The sequence below is a fragment of the Miniopterus natalensis genome, chromosome 11, assembly GCF_054644295.1.
Source record: "Miniopterus natalensis isolate mMinNat1 chromosome 11, mMinNat1.hap1, whole genome shotgun sequence".
NCBI lineage: Eukaryota > Metazoa > Chordata > Mammalia > Chiroptera > Miniopteridae > Miniopterus > Miniopterus natalensis.
This window is the reverse complement of record NC_142091.1, coordinates 69,035,154-69,054,956: the sequence shown is the minus strand read 5'-3', so window position 1 is coordinate 69,054,956 and position 19,803 is coordinate 69,035,154. Positions and strand designations below refer to the sequence as shown.

The 19,803-nt window shown below is 48.9% G+C and overlaps 1 protein-coding gene across 1 annotated transcript; it reads right to left on the bottom strand.

The window, feature by feature from the left end:
- Window positions 1–13,966: 13,966 nt before the first annotated feature.
- Window positions 13,967–18,894, bottom strand: LRRC55 (leucine rich repeat containing 55). Its single transcript, XM_016200453.2, has 2 exons — window positions 18,090–18,894; window positions 13,967–14,202 (listed from the first exon to the last, which is right to left on the bottom strand). The coding sequence occupies exons 1-2, from the start codon at window positions 18,892–18,894 to the stop codon at window positions 13,967–13,969; spliced, it is 1,041 nt and encodes a 346-aa protein (XP_016055939.2).
- Between the last annotated feature and the right edge of the window lie 909 nt (window positions 18,895–19,803).

The following is a 19,803-nucleotide window of genomic DNA, read 5'->3' as shown; positions in this document are numbered from 1 at the left end:
GCAGCCTGGTTAATGGCTGCCTGGTCCCCTGGCCTCTCTCTGCCTCCCCTGGCTTCTCGCTCAGGGAGGGAGAGAGGCTCCCTTGCTGGGATGTGCCAGGGCCCTGGTCAGTGGGCACTGTTACAGGTGCCCCAGGGTCTTAGGACGGCTGGAGCAGAGTATGAGAGCTGAAAGGGACCCTGACGATGGTCCCAGGCTCCTTTCTCTGGGACTGAATACAGACGTGCAGTGAATGCCTGTGGTGTGTCTGGCACAGTCTGAGGTTTTCCCCCGTAGGGTACATTCCACAACAACCCTGTGCAGCAGGTATAATCATCCCCAGCAGGGAGGCAGAGGGAGAGCCCAGAGATGTGAAATCTTCCATTCACAGCACACAGCTTGGACTCGCACCCAAGGCTTCTCTGTGCAGTTCCTGTGATCTTCCTGTTACTCCTTGTTTGTCTGGCTCTTGGGAACACGTGTGGCCTCCACTGTATTTCCAGCACCTCGAATGATGTTTCACACATACTAGGGTTCAATAAAAATTGTTGAGCAAGTGAATGGCCATGTATAATCTGGGTCCACCTGTGCAGGTACACATGGGCCGGCTAAGTGTGTGTACGTGGGGCTTCTGTCAGCCCTAAAGATGCTCCCTCGGTGTCCCAGCCCCTCCACGACAGGCTCTCCTCCCGCGAATGCCCGTGTCCCAGCCACACTGGACTCATGCCGAACACACACCTTCCTTCCCCTGTGCCTTCTCTCCTACCTTCCCCTACACCTCGTTTCCATCTTCACTCGAGGACCCCGTATCCATCTTCGAGTTTCAGATGTGCCCTTCTCCACGTACGTTTCCTTGATGCCTTTAAGGGAACTGAATTTCTTGTTTCTGTAAATTTCTGTACTACTTGCGGGTCTCCTCCGTGTGTCCCGATTGCATTCTTCATTGTAATCTGTCTTCTTGTCACTGCACCCTCCCTCCCCTGTTAGACTAGGAGCTTCTGGCTGGCCCCGACCCTGTTTTGTCCTGCCGACGTCTGGGGCGTGGAGGACATGGGCGTGCACAGCAGCCGGGATAAATGTGGAGCTGAACGGCGTTGACTTGGTGTGGAGCCCCCCAGTTTTGGACCCCTGTCACCCCGATACCCTGGTATTGGGCTGGATGAGCCAAGGCATAGGCAGGCCTGGGGGGCAGGCCTCTGTCTGCCTCCCCCACTCGCACCAAGTGTGGCTGAAAGAGCCCTCTCCAGGGACCTCTCTGACCTCGGCTGACCTTCACCAGGGCTGTTTTCTCATTCTCTCAGGTCAGGCTGAGAAAAACAGGAAGAATCATTAAGACACAGGGCCTTCTGAGCCAGCAAAATTATCCCTGACTCTTTTTACAGACACCAGGAGCTTTGTTTATGCTTTGTGACAAGAGTGAGCTTTTCCTGCTGACCTCCAGAGGCCTCTACTAATCTCCTGGATGCACCCCAGGCACCACGCCCAGCCCCCTTCATTTCTCCTCTTTTTTTCCACAGTTAGACTCTCTTGTGTTTTCCATGCTTCAAAAATGTAGAGTTGGAAGACCCCTCAGGTGTATCCAGAATCTCTCCCAGAGAGATCGGCAGACTCCGTGCTGCTCGAAGTGTGGCCTGGGCACCGGCGATGCTGGAGGCTTGTCAGAGCTGCAGCTGCTGGGTCCTGCCGAGCTTCCAGCACCTGCACTTTGGCAAAAAGCCCCACGAAGTGTTATGTACACTAACGTTTGAGAAGTGCTGCTCTAACCCACTCTTTTTTTGAATAAGAGGTACCATCTGAACCCTGAAGAGGGAATTGACCTGGGGCAAGTGAACTTGGGGCGAGATGTAGGGGTAAGATGACCTCGGTTTAATAAACATTTGTTGAAAAGCTACTGCACAGCCAGGCCTGTGATGGGCTCTGTGGACACAATTGGAAGTGGGGATCCTGGTCTCTTTGGTTTTAGTAATTCTTTTGTGCACCTGACATCACTTTGGCCATACCAGGGTCTCAGCAAGTGTTTGTTGAGTGAATATCTCTCTTGAATTCCAGCCCAGGGTTTCTTCCACGTCACTATAGCTGCCTTCTACAATCACCAGCCTCTTTGAGTAACTCATAGCACTTTCAGACAGAAGTAAGTTCGTTAAGGAGAATTCAGAGAGTGGGTTGTATCCTTGGTTTTCCCAACTCTGGGCAGCAGAATCCCAAGACTCTAGTAATGAGAAGAGGTTCATGCCATCTAGAAATCCATACTTCACAAATGACAGAAGGGCAGTTTGCACCGAAGCAAGGCAGCAAATATCTTTCAGGAAGCAGTATAGGACACGTAACAAGCTCACGTACCCATGCCAGGGTCTACATCCCCAAAGGTCTGGTGAGAGTTTTCGTCTCTGATGAGGTGATTCCATTCTTTGCAGCCTGGAGGTCATCTGCAGGTTCCATTTTGCTCTTGCCCCCTGAGATCTGTTCTCTATTGGAAGGTCTAGTTTTTCTTTTAGGGGATTTATTCTTTAAAAAAAAAAATCTTTATTGATTTCAGAGAGAGGAAGGGAGAGGGAGAGAGAGATAGAATCATCAATGATGCCTGCACGCCCCTGACTGGGGATCGAGCCCGCAACCCGGGGCCTGTGCCCTGACCGGGAATCGAACCGTGATCTCCTGGATCCTAGGCTGATGCTCCACTGCTGAGCCACGCCCGGCCAGGCAAGGGGCTTTATTCTTGATTTAACATTTGCTGAAAGTAACATTTAGAAGCTGCCTTTATTTCTAAGGACGGCCTTGCTCCTGCCTCCGTCAGAAGGTGACCGGGCAGCTGCTCGCCTCCCTCTAAGTCGCAGGCTCCGTGTCTGCTCTGTGCTCCCTTTACTGCTGCATTATTCTGGGAACTTGACGTTCTTCCACCCCTGTGGAGTGGGACAGGATTTTAAACGATTTGCATGGGAGCAGTCACATCCTACCCTGCATCTGTGTTGTAAATGACATAGCACCATGATATATTTCCCTGTAACAATGATATTTTGCAGCTGTAGTTTGGGATGTCAATCCTCTCCAAGACCAGCAGGATATGGGCTGTAATCTTCTCCTCTTCATTGATTTTTGTTGTCCTCATCAAACTCTTTTAATAGTCACATCCTTACAATATTGTGTGCTGGCATTTCCTAGAGAAGGAGAGATATGAATTTCCTGTGGCATTATTCTTGGAAAGGTAAGAAACTAGAACTGGGGATTTCACCTGTTCCTGGTGTTGGCCAACGTAATCACTCTAGAACAATTATATTATTTTTACTGATAAAAAAATAGCACTTGCTAAGTTTTTGTTGATTTCTCACTATGTGCCAGGGACTATTCTAAGCTCGTTAATAAGGATTCATCCTTGAATCACTCGTACAACACTGAGATAGGTAGCATCCCTATTTTTCAGAGAAGGGAGTAAGTCAGGGAAATATCGAGTAACTTATCGAGTTAATAAGTAGCGGCAGCGGGACTTGAACTTGGGTGGTGAATATCCACTGGGTAGCTTGCTTCTGGGATGGAATGGTCACTCTGGGTTTAAGCCTTATGTTGCTGACACATACTTGTCCCCAACAAGTCTTTTCCTCATAGGCTAGTGTTTCAGTTGTGCATTGCTGCGTAACAAGTAGTCCCAACACAGAGGCTTAAAATAATAAGAGGCTTGAAATAAATTAGTTGCATTAAAAGAGAAACTGAGGCATATTAACATTTAAGAGTTTACTTGAGCCAACATCGATTCACATCAGGCAGTGTCAAACTGGAAGCGGTTAGGAGCGCTCTTCTGACAGACACTAACGGCAAGAGCTTAAACATAAGGTGCAGAAACAAAGCAAGAAAATTATTCGATTTGCTGGAGCTTAAGCAGTTGGCGTTTTTGGAAAGGGCTAGTTGGCTGTTTGCGACTGGTTTTCCTTAGGTTTTGATTTCTTAACCTTGAGGCATCTACAGGCCTAGGTTTGGGCTTGCTGATGTCGGTTGCTAAGGCATTAAAGCCACCTCCGTCTAATGGCTTCCTTGTTTAATTAATTTAACTGTCGTCAGCCCCATAGCTCAGCTAGACAGTTCCGTTACTGCTCCTGCCTGGGAACTCCCACAGGGCTGTGGTCAGAGGGTGGCTGGGCTGGCATGCTCAAGTCAGATGCACTAATGTGTCTGGTGCCTGGAGGGGATGGCTGGAAAGCTGGGCTCAGCTGGCACGAACGTCGGAGCCTCTTTTCTCGCCGTGTGGTTTCTGGACTCTCCATTTGTCTCCATGGATCAGACTTAATCCACGGGAGCTCAGGGCTCCTGAGAGCACAAACAAAGGGCTGCCGGACCCTCTTAAGGACTAGTTCTGGAGCTGGCACACCTCTGCTGCCTTCCTTTGGGTAAACTGAGTCACAGGCCAGTCCAGATTCAGAGTGAGAGTGGACTACTCCAGGGCATCAGTGTTAGAGGCATCGTGTGCTTGGCCGCACATTCGGAGACTAGTTGTCATAGCTGGCCAGCATGACCTCTCTGGTTCGTGACAGCGGTTCAGCACACTGGGTCTGGAGACAGATGTGACTCAAAGCCCTGGCTTTGTCACGTTTCAGCTGTGTGATGTTAGATAAGAGCCTCAATCAGCTCCCAGCCTTTAGTGCTTTGCCTGTAGAAAGGGGAGCTAGTCACTATCACTAACTGCATATCATTGTGTGCCAGGCGCTCTCCTGAGCACTTTATATACATGAACTCAGTTAATTTTTTCAGAGACCCTATGAAGTGGCTACCATCGTCCTTTCAAATTCACAGCCAGAGAAATTCAGACACAACGAGATGACGTCACCTGCCCACGGTCACGCGGCTGGCAAGTGGCAGCACTGGGATTTGAACCCAGGCACTGTGGCTCCCTAGTCTTTATTATGCTTTGCAGTTCTCAATAGTAGACATCTCCCAGGGCAACGTCAATGAGACGCGGCCCATAAAGCCCTCGGGGCAGTGTGTGGTTAGGAATCGTCACAGTATTAGCATTATCCCGAGAGGCCCAGCTTGTTACCGGTCTTTCATTCCCTGGCTGAGTACAAGCTGTTCATTCCCATTTAAAAAATATGAATCTGTGTAATATTCTCATTTCAAACATATTTGGGCCCATCTCAAATATAATTGGTTTCCTGGATTTTCGTCTTTGTCTACAGCTGAGGGAGTCTTACACTTTCCTTCTAGGAAATCACTTTAGGTGTCTAGCACATACAACACTGTGGAGACCAAGCTATCTGTCCTCTGAAAACGCTGCTGATTCTTTAGGCTTTACCTCCCATTCCTGAAGCTCCGTTGCTCGGCTTAAGACCCAGAGCGACACAGAGAATTTAAACCAATGCTGTCTGTTCTGACTTTTCTACGCTTGTCTCTGGGCTCTTAGGCTGGGGCTGTTTCCTGTCATTATGAATCTGTTTGTTTGTCTGCTTCCTCCCTCACCCTTCCAACTTACTCATCAGGGTTCTGTAACTTACTGATTGTTGGCTGTCTAATGATATGTATTTTTTTTCATAGATTTAAGACAACCTTTCTTCTACTTGGATCTTGCTGAGCATAGCTATAGATAAAGTTAAAAAAAAAATTAGGTGATTTCCTGGATTCCTCTTTTGTTCTCTCTCCCCATATCTAATGTCTCAGCAAGTCCCACTGGCTTACCTCTGAAATATATCTTCAATTTGTCTCCTTACCCACTGCCAACAATGTTACCCCTGAGAACATCTTTCAACAGGACCGGTGCAGAAACCCCTCCTGGTGTCCCAGCTTACACTCTTTCCCACCTATGGAACATTTTTTGTAGAGCATCCAGAATGGCCTTTGAAAATATAGTCAGATCATGTCATTCCCCTGCTTTAAACTCTCCAGTGGTTTCGGTTAGCATTTACACTAAATGGGAAGTCTGATGGGGGCCCACGAAGGCCTACTCGATCTGGGCTTACTTTTTCAACGTCATCGCCCAGCCCTCTTCCTGCTGTGTATATATATCACTATCGGGAATTATTTATTACTCTTGTTTATTGTCTGACCTACCTTCATTCCCCTATTCCTATTCCCACTCCCACTTAGAAAGTAGGCACAAAGGGGTTGAAACTTCATCTTATTAATTGCCATATACCCAGCACTTGAAACATGTGCCCAGCACATGGAGTTGTGTGACCAATATTTTTGAGTGAATGAAGGCATAAGCTGCTTCTTCATAGGGGAATATAATTCTTGACTGGCTAAGATCCCTATACCAACTATTTCAATAGCTTTGACTTTTGATTCACACACATAGAGATCTCTTTTGAATACTCGTTTAGCTATAGGAGTAGAATCTCCAGAGTTGTCAAAACGCGCCACATTGTTATATATTGTCTAGAACTTCATGCTGTGTGCTCCCGAGTGACTCCGTGAGCTATGTGTGAAGATGAGGGTGGGTAGAGAACCCACTTGATAATATTATGTTTTTCATAGCTCTGTCATAGTGGCCTTTTGATCTCTGCCCTCCATGGTGAGTGGATTGGGGCTAACGATCAGTGACATAATATAACCAACATTTTCTCCTCAGACAGCCTCTTAACCACTTTGCATGGGCGATAACTTTTTCCCATTAATTCCTCTTATCTCTCCAATGGCATTAGTGATTTATGGTAAGCATTCTGAATTCTGAATGCCATAGGTAGCATTTTTCTTCGTGTCTTTACCTTTCACCATAATGAGCATTTTCCACGAGGAGGTTCATCTCCTTCATGATTGTTTGGTGTTGCATGATTGTTTGTGTGCTTCAAGCATTTTGGTCTCATCCCATATTGATTCAACTCAGGTTTCTAATGTTTTAAAGCAGTTTGAAAGTAGAAATGAAAAGGAAGAGAGAGAAAGTAAAAAATTTGGAGCAGTAAAAAAATTGAAAAAGCTGACTGTTTCTAGACCTAAATGATAAGAGATAAAATTGGAAAAGCTGACTGTTTCTAGACCTACATGATTAGAGATAAAATTGAAAAAGGCTTTTAGCAACAAAACCCACTAAAATTTTTCAGTCAAAGTAACTTAGCCAAGTGGAAACAAGAATAATAACCTGACCTTCTTATCTATTGTTTCAGATAATTGCACGGTTGCCATTTAGAGGGAGGGCACCAGGGAAGAGAAAGCAGGAATCAAGCTAGGCTTGAAAGAACTATGTGTGTGCATGGAAACATGGAACTTAGTGGAAACAAATTTAAGGAGAGTCTACCAAGTTACTAAGGGAGGTAAATCGCTAAGAAAACATGAACCTGGATTCAGAAAGCTTTTGACCATTGAGACCTAAAACAAATTTCAGGCCAGCATACTCACACCAGCAGGAGTTTGATTGAAGAAGATGGGCCACCCTCAAAGAGTTCATGCTCCCCAATAGCCACTTTAGATATGGCCATGGTAGATAACGGAAAGGGACATCCTCCAAGAGAGAAGTGCCAGAGGTGACAGAGAATGTCCAAAAAGGAGTTCTTACTGAAAACAGAATCAGGGCCTAGTAAAGGAACTTGGTACGAGGACTTTATAATGCTTTCTCACCACAATTTCAGAATTGCTATGGACCACGACTGCTGTGTGTTTTTGTTTCCCCCCTTTTTAAACAGGGGTTTTAATTTGCTGTGACTCTGTCCTTGTGTCACCGTTGTATATTGGATATGTGCAAGTGGGTGGGCGGTAACTTTCTTTTTCCGTTCATAGATCCCTGGACCATAAGAAGAAACCTAATGGAGAATCATCAGCGATTTTTAGCTTTGAGCTGGATGTGATTGGTTATAGGATAAATATGGGATAAAAAAGGTATTTGGTGACTAGTAGAGCAGGTGATGTTTGGAGACTGGTGGGGTTTACCATACCCTGTTTCCTTTGCTTTCTAGGTACATATAGTCTACTCCCTTAAAGTTAAAGGGAACCATGGGACTGAGTTCTGGCTTGAATTGATGTGCAATATTTCTATTCTAGAGCAGGTCCTCAGAAATCTCTCTTGAAGTCCTCCACATTGCAGAGGATCCTGTGGAGGGCTCTGTGGCCTCAGGGAAGGCAAGAGCATTAGATGGAAGGAACCTGAGTCCCTCTATAACCTTGTGGAGCAGAACCTTTGACATGCATTGAGATGTGACATGAGCAGGAAATAAGCTTTTATTTTTTTAAACAATCCAGTAAACAAACCTTTATTCTGTTGAGATTTTGGGATTGCCTGTTATCACAATTAGCCTACCTTGACCAATGCAGTAATCAAAGCTATACACAATGAAACATGCAGGCTACGTGTTAGTTTTACCTATTACCCTCCACTTTTTTTCACCAAGTAATCGCAGAGGACCTCTGTGGCTAAAAGCTAACTTTTGATTGAGACTGGATTTTCTCTACTGTCTCATATTGTTTTTGTCCCCTGAAGTCACTTAGTATTATTGTTTAGCCCAGATCTACTACTTACGAGCTGCGCAACTTTGAGCACATATTAATTTGTTTGAGCTCAGTTCCCTAACCTGTAAATGGGTATAATAATAGTATCTATCTTGGATTATTGTGAGAATTAAGGGAATTAATCCACATACAGTGCTTAGCATAGCACAGCATCTGGCACATACTGCATACTCAATAAATGTTATCATCATCGTCATGGTCATCATCATTGTCGTCGTTGTCATCATCATCATCATCATCATCATCAGTTACTAGGTATATGCCTTGCACTAGGTACAGCAAGCACTGCGTAAGATATACAAGTTCTGGACACTGTGAGAAGTACTCCATTAAGTACTTAATTTTAAAAGAAAGGCTTTGCCTCCCTTCAACCTACTGCAGAAAACACTGGTCATAGTTGGGCATGCTCTTTCTACCTGAGTGTTTTGAGTCAGTGTCCCTTTAGCGGCTTTACTCTGTGAGTGCATATTTGCCTGTACCCTGTGGTGATTGGAGTGTGAGGAATAGGGGGTTAACATATGTATTGGTGGGAGGAACCACTTCCTGCTTAGCACCACTATTTATTTATTTATTTATTTATTTATTTATTTATTTATTTATTTATTTATTTAAGTTAAATTAAAGAAAATCCTCACCTGAGGATATTTTTTCATTTATTTTAGAGAGAGGGGAAGGGAGAGAGAGAAAAACATTGATGTGTGAGAGAAACATCAATTGGTTGTCTCCTGACCAGGGGCCAAACCCGCAACCTAGGTATGTGCCCTGACTGGAATCAAACCCGCAACCTTTCGGTGCAGGGACGACGCTCCAGCCAGGCTGAGCTACTTCCTCTTAGCCTACCGGGATAGAAACAGCTGCCGTTGCACACTTTGCTTCTCATTTTTCCTCTGTTCCCAAGGTACACTGCCCAACCATCTCAGTTCTAATGGTATGTAGGCGACACTTGCAAGACTCAGGAGGTTTAGATTCCCTTCCCTTCTTTTCTAACCTATGAGAACAGAGACTGAGACTATACCAGTGATGGGCTCATCCATGCCCCACCCCACCCATTTAGATGCCTGCTTTACCTGTATGCCTGAGCTAGTGTTCTTTGCCCACATGGCTGGAGTGGGCCATCTCCCTGGCACACATTCCTTAGTGACGCTAACTAGGCAGGCACACCCACTTGCCTTGGCATGTTTTATAGATGACCCAAGCTGCAAACACCAACATGTATAAGACATATGCTCTTTGTATAATTTTATGCACCAAAATATGCCTACACATAGGAGTGTGTGCATACAGACACACGCGTATTCCTCTGCCTGGTAGAAATATGCTTCTGTGATGTTCCTTCTACTCCCACACATGCCCCTCCATGGCTGGCACATCTCCTAATTATTCCCATCTACTCCCTCCCCATAGACCTTTCGTGTTTATATTTTGGCACACATCCTCTTGATTCTGCCTAGTTCCTTTCTCTCTCTCTTTCTTTCCCTGCCTCCCTCCCTCTCCTTCCTCTTCACAACCCTTTAGAAAATTTATTAAACTATACACTCTTTATTATTAATGTACATTTATGAAAAATTCTTCACCGTTACAAAAGTGCATGGTTATAAAATCATCTCCATACAAAGGTTGGCATCTTCCCTTTCCCCACCCCTCCCTAACCCTCCCACCCCAGACATCAGCATTCTTCAGGACAGCACTCGGAAAAGCTGAGAGCTCTGTGGCTCCAGGTGGCTCCACCAGTGCTGTGGCAGACATAATGGTGATGTACACAGGACCTTGCAACATGCTTCCTTCACTTCTCTTTCGCTTCCTTCTTGGGTGCAGAGAGCAGACAGGTTTCTCTAGCTTTGGGAGGAATGGACGAAAGTGTTTCCTTAGGCTCTTCTAGAGTTGGAAAGGATGTCAGGGCAATATCAACAAGGACATCTATAAGGGACATAGGGTTGTAAGTCTTCCCTGATGGTGGAAGAGAAATACCTGTTTTGGCCTGTGCTCAAATGCTATACACCAATCTCCTTGAAAGGAGCCGGCAGACTCTATAGTAATTCTGGGGACCTGCTTCTGCAGGGTTCCCTGGGAATCTTTATAGGAATGGAGAAACAGCTGAGGCATTGTCTGAGGGTCATCAGAAGTAACTGGTCCGGAGTGGTGTGGTGCGGATGTGGGGTCTTTTCTCAAGAACAATGGTGCAGACCTTGACCAGCACAGCACTGCCGGTTAACTAGACTTTGATGTCCTCAGGCCCAGCATGAAGGGAGCGTCTGTGATGGGGACAAGTCTCTGAGGGGTGGAGGAGAATGGAGGGAAGTAGTCAGGCAGTTAGTCTGCCTCCACCACGTCTCTCTCTCTTTTAATATTTTCTGAACAGCTATTCCTACCCCAGCCCTAGCGGGATTCCACCAAGCAGTGCACTAAACGGATGCTGAGTAGACTGTGTCAGGGAACTGAACTCACGTTCCAGAGAGTTCAGCCCCATTTCAGTAGACACTTAACATATATGAAACCTCATGAGTAGACAAGTGGACTCAGAGATACTCCAACACTTACATGCTAACTAATCTGGAAAACCTTAATGACACCTTGTGGGATCACCATCGTGGGTTCTTGGTCAGCAGCACTGAGGGAGCAGTTTCTACTGGGACTGCTCTGTTCCCTCTAGAAGCTTCCTTCTGATAGCCTGCACAGGACTCTGGTGGTGGGAGGCGAGGGAAGTTCCCTCATTGTGCTTTAGTCAACTGGGGACCTTCTAGCAGCTGGAGAAGCATCTGTTCTTTAAAAGCTGGGTGTCCTACTCAGAAAGCGTTGCCATTAGCAGGGACTACATAGTCTCATTAGAAAGGACATTTGATTTCAAGGGGTATTTGGTGTCTTGTTTGGGTCTAGTTCTATGCAAAAAAGAGTACATATCTTAAAATATATTAACTATATTTCAGCAAACAAGAGTACCTAGGAGATTATCATAGATGTATATGGCGTTTTTCTATGGGAGGCTTAACAGTTTGTATCAGGACTAGTATTTCTACAAGTTCCTCCCCAAATACCTTAGGCTGTCAGACTGACCGGTGGACAGCAACCCCAGCCCACCTGTCCCTGGACACAGTGGGAGAAGAGAGCAGGCACAGTTCTGCTCCAGATGTCACATGAGCAGGGCTCTGGCCCCGATGTTGTAAGGGAGATTCAGGGCACACAAGGTTCAAGTACCCCAGGTCTAGCAAAGTTTCTGGGCTCTCTTTTGGGTGACTAGCTCAGGGAGCATGAGTAAGGGAAGACTTCTTGGAAGATTATATGTTTCTCCTTCATTCCCTCAGGCCTGCCAGGAAGATGGGATGATTTGAGCCTGCTGGAGTTGGGGGCAAGGTGGGAGGCCCCCGTTTTAATTCATACCCTGGCCAGCCTTGGCAACATGTTGGACTGTGCCTTAAAGTCTTCCCTTATTGTGCAGAGGCTCTCACCCACCGCTTTCTGACACCCTTCGTGTCGCTTGCAACACAACCCAGCAGGGCTTGAGTAGAAGGGGTTAACACAGCTTTCTCTCCTGCTTCCCAAAGATCTTAGTTTTCAGAAGGCCACCATTTCTAATGCATTACTTACATACCACGAGGCAGGTGACTCCAATTCAGGTGTTATCTGGGCTGCTTCTAAGTCTCAGGGGCTGCGATATTCCCCTGTCGTGAGCATGTCTAAACCCGCACGACAGCTGGGTTTTACTGCCTTTTATTTAGCTGCTCTACTAGGGTATTCATAGCTGCTGAGCCCTAGGGCCCCACTACCTGGCCTCCCAGGCACTCTCTTCCCAAGCGCCTGGGACGGCACTGGAAAGAGAGCCGAGCTGGAGTTGAGCCTCAGACCTGCCACTCAGGCAAGTGACACCCTCTCTTGAGTTTCTTTTTTTTAATCTGTCAAATAGGAATAACGATGCTTGGTTTGCCTGCCACAGAGTGTTGTGAAGAGTCAGGGAGAATGGTGCCCAAGTGCTTCAGGAACAGTCCAGAACCGAGCAAGTGCAGGGAAGCTGATGACACTGACGATGAAGGTGACACGAGGAGAACTGCGCTTTGCACGGAACGTTACTTGGTCTCGACGGACTGATTAGACAGTTTCCCTGAATGGAGCTTTCCTTCTAGAGTTTATCTGGATAACCTTGGGTAAGACGCTCAGCTTTCTGTAATGAATTCATCTGTAAAATGGGGCCAATAACAACCACCAGGCAGTGTTGATGTGAGAACTGACGTAAATGAGTCAACAGATGTAAAAGTGCCCAGGAGAGTGCTGACTCTTGTTAGGACCTTCATCAGCACTACTTGACTGTGAACTTACATAGCTTTGAGGGGGAGCTGGGACGCTCCCCTGCTTGAATGGAGTAGTCGAAAGAGCACAGACTTATTTCGCTCATAAGTATCACATGACCTTGACCTCTCTGGGCCTTACTTGCCCATCTGTAAAATGGGAACTACAATGCTCACCTCAGAAGACTGTTGTGTACATTAAAGGAAATTGTCTGTGGAGAGAGTTTATCACAGTGCCCGGCACTGGCAAGTGCTTGGTAACTAATAGCTCTCTTACCCTATGCTTAATTGAGTGAGTTGTTTAGAAGAACAAATTCTATGATCACAACAGTGATGGCCTTCTCTTCCTTCAGTCCTGTATTGTCATGCTACAGGCATGCAGCCACAGTGCACTTTCCTGGTGACATCTCTTGGCATGAGCACTGTGGCAAGAACAGTCACGAGATTAGGAGTCCCTGAGGGCCAGGACTCTCGCCGCCCCATTCCTGGGCCTCCTGCTTCTTTCTTCTGAAGCCAAAGCTGGAGTGAGAGGCAGGAGACGGGGGTGGGAGAAAGGGCACTGAAGGTGTCCATCCTCAGCTTGCTACCTGGGACCTCGCCAGCAGGCTACAACTGGCAATCTACGGTGGGGGGCAGTCACTGGGAGGTGGTCTCACCTGCTAGCTGCTGGTAGGAGGCAGCCGAGGGGGATGGCATGGGGGCATTCTCACCCTCTGGAGACAATGGTGGGCAGCTTTGAGCAATGACAGAATGGGAGTCAGAGGGAAAATTTTGGTCCTGTGTTACTTCCCTTCTGCATACTGAGGTCCCAGGGATTGTTCACCATGGTTCTTAATGTACCACATATCCTGGCCTCTGTCATTTGTGTATGTCCACTCTTCTTGGTCTACTTGACAAAGCAGATGGTTTTGATAACCCAGCTCAAGAATCACCTCTACTCTTGTTCCCCTCTTGGACTTTTCAAGGCGCCGCTGATGACCCCTCCTCTGGGCTTCCATAGCTATGTGATCAGAATGCCAACAGATTGTCTTAAAGGGAATAGTTTTTGATTCTCTCCTCTATCAGAGGGAAGTGTCTTGAGGGGAGGAGTAGATGGATTCATCTAACACTGCCGGTTCCTAGCACGGTGCCCGGCCCACAGTAGAAGCTCACTCAAAGGTGGATTTCCGACACTGCTTGAGTTGTGACAGAGGTGGCCAGGGAACCATGGGCCAGAGTGGGCAGCCAGGGAGGATGTCTGGTGTCGGTGGCAGTGGTGATTGGCAGCTTGGGAGGATGCCAGGCAACCCTCGTCAAATCTCTTCCTCTTCGCTGGCTTTGCTCCAACGATGGCAGCAGTTGGCTGTGATGCCCAGGAGGAAGTTGGTGGCCACAGATGCGATGGAGACCACAAAGCCCACGAACGCGATGAAGAGATAATCATCCAGGGTCAAGGTCAGGTGGCAGGCCTTGAAGCTCTCCTCAGTGAGGGAGAAGAGTGGGGCACCCTCAACTTCAGGGGGGCCCCGGCACTCAGCCAGCTGAGAATCTGCAACACAGAACCCAGGCAGGGTGAGAGACCTGGGGGAGACAGAATGGAATGGAGAGCCCCCACCCCACCCAGAAGAAGCTGACTTTCTTATTGAGTTTCTTTTGTGCCAAAACTTTTGCTTACCTTCTTTAGTGCCCTCAACTGCCCTCAAGGCAAATATTTTTATACTTATTTTTATAGATGTGGAGGTCACTGTTGGGAGAGTTTAGTAACTTGTCTAAAGTCCAATAGCCACTACTAATAATAGAACTGGGGCTTTCGTGGGCTCCCATTGTCTCTTAAACAGCCTTCGGACTGGAATCTGGAACTCTGCCCTTAGACCAACTCAACACAGTTGGCCGAGTGATCTATTCAAACTTGAAGTCCCTCCACATCACTCCCTGCCTCTTACCTTCCCACAGAGTGAAGCCAAGTCCTCACCAGGGGCCGCAAGGACTTCTCCCCATCTCTCCCACTCCCCTACTTGCTTACTCAGTTTCACCCACTCTCACCTCCTGGTCATTACTCCATCACCTGAGCGTGTCCCCTTTGGGGTAGGGAGGAGGTGCCTTTGCATTTATCCCCTTGTGAGGGTGCTTCTCTTCTGGATCTCTGCACAGCTCGGTCCCTCACTTCCTTTGGGACTTTGCTCAAATATCGCCTTATTGGCACAGCTTTCCCTTATGGTTCTATATAAAATAGTATCCCCTATGTCACCTTTCTCTAGGCATTTCCTATCTTAGCTACTCTGTTAAATTTTTCTCGATAGTTTTTACCACTGTCTGATAGCTTTATTATCAATCTCCTCAACTTTGAATATAAACATCTTCCGTAGTATCCTTAGCGTCAGAATCATGTCCTGTCCATGTAAGTGCTCAGCGAACCTCTGTTAAATGAACATGTGAATAAACGACTCTGTCCAACTCCAAAACACTGAGTCTTTCTACCACTCGTGGCTTTTCAAGATACACAAAGTGTGGGGTTAAGAGCATGGGCTCTGGAGCTATTGGCCTGGGTTCAAACACCCTCTGTATCCCTCCCTAGCTGTGTGATTGAGGGTAAGTCATTTAACCCCTCAGTGTCTTGGCTTCTTCATCTGTAAAATGAGGATAATCATAGTATCTACGTCATAGGGTTGTTGTGAGGCGCCAATGAGTTAACATATATAAATGATATGTTTTTGGTATATGGTAAGTATTGTGTGTGTGCTTTTATTATTATTTTATTTTGGTCCCTCTGGATAGGTCAGAGGGGTCATGTTCTGCACATAGACTTCTGTAGGGGGCTTGTCTTTCAGTGGGTTACCATTCTCTCCATGGGCCATTCTCCCATCCTTCCAGGGCCACACATACAGATGCTTGAGAGCTGTCAATGGTTCCACTGTACCCTGCCTTGGGAGTAAAAGTGGCACGCAGGTAGCAGTTCCATCATTCCTTCATTCAGATTAGTTAAGCTCTCACCTTGGGCAAGTCCTTTTTTTTTTGCCTTTCTGGCTCTCACGAAGAAAGGGGACATACAAGAAGGGGATAATCTAACCTAATTGTCTAGGACAGTCAATGTAAAGGGCTTTTCTAAATTATATGGTGCAAAATGCTTCTTACCCATTCTGTAGGTTTTGAGGGCAAAAAATAAAATGATGGATTTAGATTGGCCCTTTTGGGAAATGGATGAGCACCATTTTCCTTAGAAATGGGGGGTGAGGTTCAGATATAGAATGCAGCCTGTCCCCAACCCCAGGTTAAGGGGTCCCTGTAGGCTGTATGCACAGTACTCCAGGCCCTGCCCAGGACAAGATTGTATCTGGAGTTGACCATCAAGAGGCTCCTCTCTTGGAACTGGAAGATGCTGAGCTCCCAAGTCTACTGTGCGCCTGGCTGGGGTGGTGGTAGGCAGTGTGAAGCCGGGGAGTGTGGAGACACTGAAGGCGATTTGTGTGGACCACCCAGAGGAGGCTCTGAGGTCATGCGGCAGGACCCTGCAGGGGTGCAGGATGGGAGCCTGGGGGCTGACAAACTCTCTGGTGTCAAGGGACCAGTCTTGAAGTTAAGGGCACCCTTATGTTCCTCTGTGTTGGGATTTGTCCAAAAATTGTGGCTAGTGGTTGGAATCCCATGAAAAAGAGAGAAGCAGCAGAGAAAGACAAAGGGAAGAGGGCCGCCGAATCCTGCCTACACGGGCAGACCCTGCGCCCACGAGGAACCACCCCGGCGGGCGGTGTGGTCCAAAGTGCGCTCTGTGCAGGAACAGGGAACCTGGTTCCTAGCTGTGGCCTACTTGCTTTCTCACTGTTGGTTTGTGGACAGTCTCTTTCCCTTTCTGGAGCTGGGTCCCTCATCTGTACTGGCATGAGGCCATGGTGATGGGATCTCAGATCCCTCTCCCACTTGCTGGGAGTTTGAGCTTCTTCTGAGGGGCAGCAGGGACCTCAGAGATTCCAGAAAAGGAGGAGCTCAGGTGTGGTGGGAGCTTAGCACCCCGGAGTACCCCTTCTGTCCCTAGTGCGCAGGAAAGAGGGGAGCAGATGCAGCTTGCCAAGGTTGAGCAGGTGGGGCGATCACTCCAGGCAGCCTCCCCCTCATGCCCCCTATCATCGCTCCATCTCAGTCCCCAGCTATTTTGGTCCCAGAGAACATCCTCCCACAGCTCTGTGGAAAGATGGGAATCGTGACCCACAGCCCCCCCAAGCTATTTTGGTCCTGGGCTCCCCACTCAGCCCTCCTCTCCCTCCTACCTCATTCATCACCACTTCTGAGCACACTCTGAGCCCAGGCTCTGGGAAATCCCCTGGGATAGCGCCCTCACCTATTCCTGTCATTCTACTGCTGGGGCTTGTACCAAAGCTCAGTGCTACACACAGGAGAGCTGGTGACAGGGGCCACAACTGAACGTTGCCTACCTCTAGGCCAGGCTTGGACACCAGTGGGTGAGGCCAGGGCCCATCAAACCTACGTGATTCAGGCTCCTTCAGTCCCCAATCCACCCCCAGTTGGGATTGGCTGGTTAATTCGTCACACCCCAGTTTCCCCTCTCGACTCTCCACCCCATGCTCAAAACTTGCAGAACTCTGCAGAGGCCCTTCAGCCAGCCCAGAACTCAGGCCCTGACTCTTTCTGTAAGTCTAGACCCTGGCTCTTCAGGATACAGCCAGAGGGCAGCCAGACTGCGAGGGTTTGATTCTTGACTCCAACACAGCAGGGCCGTGACTTTAAGCAAGTTACTGAACCTCTCTGTGCCTCGGTTTCTCCCTCTGTAGAGAGGGGAGGGCTCATTAGGGTTCATGTAAGGATGAGATGAGCTAAAATATATAATATGCTTAGAGTCGAGCATGACAGATAGTAAGTATGAAAATAAATAGCGTTAGTCATTTTCATTTCTGCGAGACTTTTGCCAGCACTCAGAACACTTAAGAGACAGCCTGCTACAGTAGGACAGGACTCAGAAGTCAAATGCACTTGAATTTTCTCCATGGCCCTGCCAGTTTCGAAATTAGTGATTCTGGGCTACTCTCTGCATGGTTCTAAATCTCAGTTTCTTTACCTGAAAAATGGGGGTGATAAAAGTGGGGGTCAGGGGCGAGTTCTCGGTGCTGGTGAAAGCTCAATAAACACCGTCTATTATTAGCTCTTTTTACTTGTTTACTGTCTGTCTGCCTCGTCAGGTCATAAGTGTCACAGAGGCAAGGGCGTGTCTGTTTCATTAATGAATCGGCCCCCAGTGCCTAGTCTACAATGCGAGGGCTCTACAAATACTTGTGGGGTGAAAGAGCTGGTTCATAGGGGCGAGCACAAATCAGGGCACACAGGAGGGGCTCGAGACCTCTGGGTCCTCCTCTCTTCTTTGGGGCCTGTCCTTTCAGTGAGGCCAGAACCCTCCTTTCCCCGCCCCCCAGGCCCCCCCTTCCTTACCTGAGGTACAGCGCTGGATCCGGTTCCGCAGCCACTTCAGCAGGGGCTCCATGGTGCAGCCGCACACCCAGGGGTTGCCTCCGATCTGCAGGGTCACCAGCCCCGGCAGGCCCTCCAGGGCCTCGAGGCTGAGGAAGGCCAGGCCCCCGTAGCTGAGGTCCAGGTCTCGGAGCTGCATTAGCCCCTGGAAGGCCCGTGGGTGGACCCTGCGCAGCCAGGGGTTGTGGCTCAGGTCGATGTGCACCAGGCCGTGGGCCTCCTGGAACATGTCTGCCGGCACGTGGCTGAGGTTGTTGTAGCTCAGATCCAGGTGTGCCAAGCGCTTGGCATGGAGGAAGAGGCCTGGGGGCAGCTCGACCAAGGAGTTGTTGCGCAAATCCAGCACCCTGAGCTCCATGTAGCACGTGAGGTAGCCGGGCGGCACAGCCGTGATGCGGTTGTGGGCCAGGCTGAGGTTGCGCGTGTCCATTGGCAGGTCTGGGGGCACGGAGAAGAGCCGTTGGCTGCTGCAGTCCACCACCTGGTTATGGCATGTGCAAAGGACGGGGCAGCTGGTGCCCGCGTCCGAGTGCATCACCCCGGTCGCCAAGAGGAGGGAGACCAGGAGCACGGCTGGGTGGGGGGGCCCAGGCCAGGGCAGCTGGGACCAGGTGTCACCCATCTTAGGCAGCTGGCAACCACAGTGCTGAACGGAGCCCATCGGGGCTGGGGCCGTGTCCATGGAATCAAGAGTCAGTGGCACAGGGAGGCAGCTGCATCGGGGCCTGGAGCCCTGGAGGGTGGGGCTTCGGAGCAGGGGTGTCATGGCTCAAGCCTTCCCTGGGAGCCTCTAAGTGCCAGAGGGCTCCCCAGGTGAGAGCCGCAGGAAGTCCCCTTTGGAGCCCAGGGTGCAGTCAACCCCTGTGAGGCCCCCCAGGGTCTGCAGAGATGATCAAAACTTCAGAAAGGAAGGAGGCGAGGATGGGACTAGACCAGCGGCCAGCAGGTCACGGAAGGGTCCCTGCAGATCTGTGTCCCTTGCAGCCATGCCTGCTGGGGGCTTCCGCTCTGTACTGTGTCTGAGAGGTGGGAGAGGGGAGTGAAGGACTTGAAAGAGGCCTTTTAAAGGTTTTGGCATGTCTGATAGCCCTCAGCCCTGCCCCAAGTCTAGGATTAATGATCAGGAGGCCAGAGCTGCCTCCGGGTCTCCAGCCTTCAAGGTCTCAGGGTGGATTCTATTGGTGGCCCAGTGGGCTCGAGTCCAAGGGGGTCCTGGGGTGGGTGTTTTGGGCAGGGAGCCCGGGGTGAAGTGGATCGCCATGGGCCTCCTGAAAGCCTGAGTCCCCGGCCTCAGTGTCTATTGAAATCCCCAGGGAGGGGAGGGCCCCAAGTGACACCCATTGTTTGCACGGCAGAGCCTGGAAAGAGTCTTGTGTGCTGGAGGTGCAGGAGGGGCACCTAGGAGCTTTGGCGACTTCCCAAGCGGGCGCTTCTCCTAGCCGGCTTTGTGTTCAGCAGCGGAGGCAGAATTCCTTCTGGCAACAAGGAAAGCACTCAGACAGAGAACAGTGCCCTCTCCTCCCCGCGGGCCCTCTCCCAGGTCCTTTGCCCCCTCCTCCCTCCTCTTTGCCTCAAAGTTCTCTGTCTACTCTCTCAGGAGTGGCAATGGTGGGCTCAGTCCCCAACCTCCATGGTTGTCACCCACTAACCTTGCTGGCCCCTGCCTTCAGCCAAC

Coding starts and splice junctions, on each gene's coding strand:
- LRRC55 (XM_016200453.2), bottom strand. CDS start 18,894: ATGACACCCCTGCTCCGAAGCCCCACCCTCCAGGGCTCCAGGCCCCGA. Junction 14,203..18,089: donor GATCCAGCGCTGTACCTCAG/GTAAGGAAGGGG, acceptor TCTGTGTTGCAG/ATTCTCAGCTGGCTGAGTGC.